At 43.6% G+C, this 4,158-nt stretch overlaps 1 protein-coding gene across 1 annotated transcript; it reads right to left on the reverse strand.

The window, feature by feature from the left end:
- Positions 1-626: 626 nt before the first annotated feature.
- On the reverse strand, positions 627-3,552 carry LOC116373035 (uncharacterized). Its single transcript, XM_031821745.1, has 3 exons — positions 1,567-3,552; positions 1,312-1,399; positions 627-970 (listed from the first exon to the last, which is right to left on the reverse strand). Exons 1-3 carry the CDS (start codon positions 3,412-3,414, stop codon positions 792-794), a joined length of 2,115 nt encoding a protein of 704 aa, XP_031677605.1. The 5' UTR covers positions 3,415-3,552; the 3' UTR covers positions 627-791.
- Between the last annotated feature and the right edge of the window lie 606 nt (positions 3,553-4,158).

Raw genomic sequence — 4,158 nt, forward strand, 5'->3', positions numbered from 1 at the left:
ATTGTTTTCAAAATCATATTTTCAGCAAAACAGATACATACGTTTACAATATGACATCAAATCAAATAAAAATAAAGTAAGTGATATGTAAATGATTGGCAAAAGGCTCCAACCATCCAAGTCATAGACTGTTCACTCTGCTACCACACGGCAAGCGATACGAGAGCACCAAGTCTGGGACAAAAGGCTCCTTAACAGCTTCTACCCCCAAGTCATTAGACTGCTGAACAGCTTCTACCCCCAAGTCATTAGACTGCTGAACAGCTTCTACCCCCAAGTCATTAGACTGCTGAACAGCTTCTACCCCCAAGTCATTAGACTGCTGAACGTTAATTAAATGGCCACCTGCACTATTTGCATTGACCCCCTTTGTTATTGATGTATTTTTCTAATTGTTTTCCACTGACTCTCTTGAATTGGCTCGATGCACACTCACTACACTCTACCCACACATTCACTGTGACACTGACCGACTTTCACACTAGCTGCTGCTACTGTGTTTATTATCTATCCTGATTGCCTAGTCACTTTTACCCTTACCTACATGGACATACTGTATTACCTCAACTACCTCGCACCCATGCACATTGACTCGGTACTGGTACTCCTTGTATATAGCCTTGTTATTGTTATTGTGTTACTATTTAGAAAATATTTTTACTTTTTTAACTCTGCATTGTTGGGAATGTGCTCGTAATAAAGCATCTCACAGTTGTTTTCTGCGTATGTGACCAATACGATTAGATTCTCATCTGAACAAATGAATGCTCTCGTTGTTTATAATGAGGAATTTAATTAAATAATTTGGTTTTCCTTGAAGATTTGAATGGGCTGAGAAAGCCTTTCGTGATGGATCTAGACAATCTGGTGAAAAGGGAGGGTTTGCGACTCTTCTCTTCAAGTGGGAAGGACGATGCGATATCATAAATTCCCTCTGGAGAAAAGGAGCCATGAGATGTTGTCATCGTCTCTGCAACAAAAGACCATCCAGCATGCCATCAATTTACATTTTTACTCATTTATCAGACACTCTTATCTAGAGAGACTTACAAGGAGCAATTAGGATGAAGTGCCTTGCTCAAGAGCACATTGGCAGATTTTGCCTCGTGAACTCAGGGATTCTGAACCAGCAACCTATCGGTTACTGGCCCAACCTCTTAACCCACTAGGCTACCACCCAGCCCACAGTACAGTATGTCATAGGTAACAACTCAGAGGAGTACAATGTCTTTCCAAATGAATTAGTGGAATGGTAAAGGGATAATGTCTCAGTCTTGACTGAGCAGCAGCCTAAACAGCAGCAGGGCTTACCTGTAAAGTACACAGTAGGGGAAATGTTCTGAGGCTGGTACTCCAGAGACTCATGAGGACAGAGGTTCTTACTAACTTTCTTGGAACCCTGGTTGGTGGGAAAAGGCACATTAAAACAAACTGAATTTTTTTCGATATCTTAAAGTACAGCATATCAATTGCAAAGAAGCAGTGCAATGCCATGACACAAATAATCATATATCTCACAAAAGGTCAACAGCAGTGTTATTCATGAAAGATGTATGTGTACTATACCTTTGTGTTAAAGGTGAGGACCTGCTCTCCAGTACTGCTGATGGTATCCCTTTCCAAATCAAACACGCCTTCTACAATGTCACTGGTGGCCACGCTGGTAGTGGACTCAAAATAACATTTAGCAGTGGCTTTGGTGATCATTTGAAGAATGACCATGCAAGTAGAAGTCTTTGGATCGTTCTGGACTGAAACATCAAAGTTTATGTTTTCATACTCATCTGACCACTGTCTCAGGAAGCCCTTCACTGTCTCTTCAGCAAATATCTGGAGAATCTGAGAGGAGAGCTCCTTGGAAATGGCACATTGTTCCTTTCTCCATTTCAGCCTTGAAAGAATGGAGTCTGAAGCACTTTTGGCTGCTTCCAATGTTAAGACCTGTGGAGTGCTGTGGCTGTCCTGAAGGGCTATCACTTTATCCACCAATTCATGACTGAAAATGTGGATGGTCCAAGTGGAAATTATTTTTCTCAATTTCCTAACAGCAGATCGGAGGTCGTCAAGATGAGAAGCACCCTGTCCATCTTCCTGTGTGTTCTCAACACTTTCCACCATAATGTCCACTACCACCCCAGCAGCTTGCCTGACTTTGTCCACAAAGGTTACAGGAAGTAAGTCCTCTGTGTGAAAGAAGTCCTCAATGATTGTGTTTCTAACAATGGGAAAGTCAATCTGAGCAGGAAACTCAGTGGGGATGGGAGTCCCGGGTAAGGCAAAGTGCCATTTCGACTGCCTTAATTTTGAAGTAGGTGTTAGAGAGATGGAGGAGCGTGAAGAAGAGGTATTTCTTGTATTTTGGCTGTCAGCACTCCTACAACGGATCGTGTCAATATCCTCCAGCATTGATCCTGAGAGCTCAGTGGTTTTAGATAATAATTTGTGCGGAATGTCCACACAGGCATCGTTTCCACCAGGTGTAACACTGCTCTGGTTGACCTCAAGATGGCCGAGACTTGCTCTTTGTGATGCAGGACTGCTTTGATATGTAAAGATTTGGATTGAACCAAGTGTTGTGTCTGATCTTTGAAGATCTTTTCTGAGAAACTCCGTAATCTTACTTTGCAGACTGTAGTAGATGTTACGAGCAACAGACCAGATCCTTTTCTCAGAAACCTGTCCAGTGGTGAGCAGGGAGGTTCCAGATACCATGTCCGATGATTGGGTGGTCTGGGTGAGCTCCTGCTGGTCTTTCACCATGGTTTGTATAATATCAGTAGATGTGGTGGATGTAGATACAGGCTGGAGGTACTTATCTGTTGTGCCTTCCTCCACAATGTTAAATGATCTAGAGAGGACCTCACTCACTCCTTTCTCAGCTTTGGTTTGGAACTCATGACTAGAAAGTTTTTGGAGGCTCTTTGTTGAAAGACTGTGGGAAGATGCAATGCCTTTGGAGGCAGCCGTGCTGCAATCTAGACTTACTGGAGAGGTTCGCTCAGTAGAACCTTGGAGACGTTCAAACATGTCTTCACATGGTGTTGGGGACCTTGACAAGGAGATGTCCTTCAGCTGAGACAGAACACCACCTACCAATATGTTGACCTCAAGGGACATATCAGATATTTTCTTTCCTACTGTGGAGAAGCAAGGTGCATTTGATGTCTGATCCTCGCATGAGGTCAAGATTGTTGAAATGACCTGTTTGGTACTATTGTTCATTAGACCCTCGTCTGTTTCAGTCCAGAGAAGTTTTGAACTCTCGCTGACACCCATGTGTAGAGTCACTTCCTGGTTCAAACTGGGCAAGTGAGGCACACTCTTACTAGCTTGCGTCAAGTTCTGGCTTGCCAAACCAAGGTACTCCTTAGTCACAAGATGTCCAGAGTCCTCTGTGGGTGTATGGCTAGACATTCTTCTCTGCACATCTGACCTCCGCCGGTGAATGGTGAAGCCCTTTAATGTCTTCTTAATATTTTTATATAAACTAGTGGTAGCAGACCAGATCCTGCTCTGTAGCTTTTGTGCATTTTCCTGGAGGTCAGGTTCTCTCTCCTCTACTTCTGCAGGTTGCACTGAGCTCTGCAGGTCTTCCACAAATGTGTCAATGATGCCAAAGGCAGCAGAATCCTTGAACAAGGTTCTCTGGTTTTGAACGGATGCTACAGAATAAGCATGCTGTGCACTAGTTAAGCTACTGGTGGACTTTTTAACTAGGAACTCACTCACTGCTTGAGTGGTGTCTGTCTTGAATGACTGGTCAAAGAAGCTGTGGCCTTACTTCTGCTGTCCTCAATTTGACAGGGGAACTCATATACTATTGGTGATGAGGCCCTGGAATGGGAGATATCCCCAAGCTGAGCCAGAACGCCCTCTACAAATTGTTGTCTCTCAATAGAGAAGTCTGATCCTTTTTCTCCAACAGTGTACAGGGGGTCCTCCTTTGACATCTCAGTGTTGTACAAGACCAGAAGCTCTGAGATGACTTCTTTGGTGCAAGTTGTCAGAAGGAGCTTGCTTTCTTCTGACTCAGTTTGTGCCCAAAGAAGTTTTGAGCACTCACTTAGGCCTCTTTGTAAAGTAACTTCACCAGTGGACTCTGGCAACTGAGGCTCACTCTTACTGGGCCTATATTTCATGTCTAAGCAAGGAAGTGGA

The sequence above is a fragment of the Oncorhynchus kisutch genome, unplaced genomic scaffold (genome assembly GCF_002021735.2).
Source record: "Oncorhynchus kisutch isolate 150728-3 unplaced genomic scaffold, Okis_V2 scaffold4012, whole genome shotgun sequence".
In the NCBI taxonomy this organism is placed as follows: domain Eukaryota; kingdom Metazoa; phylum Chordata; class Actinopteri; order Salmoniformes; family Salmonidae; genus Oncorhynchus; species Oncorhynchus kisutch.

Bases quoted from the DNA above. Each gene is read 5' to 3' on its own strand.
- LOC116373035 (XM_031821745.1), bottom strand. From the start codon at position 3,414: ATGTCTAGCCATACACCCACAGAGGACTCTGGACATCTTGTGACTAAG. The intron at 1,400-1,566 runs GTATAGTACACA...CCCACCAACCAG, and splicing joins TCCTCACCTTTAACACAAAG to GGTTCCAAGAAAGTTAGTAA. The intron at 971-1,311 runs GTAAGCCCTGCT...CTTTTGTTGCAG, and splicing joins CCCTACTGTGTACTTTACAG to AGACGATGACAACATCTCAT.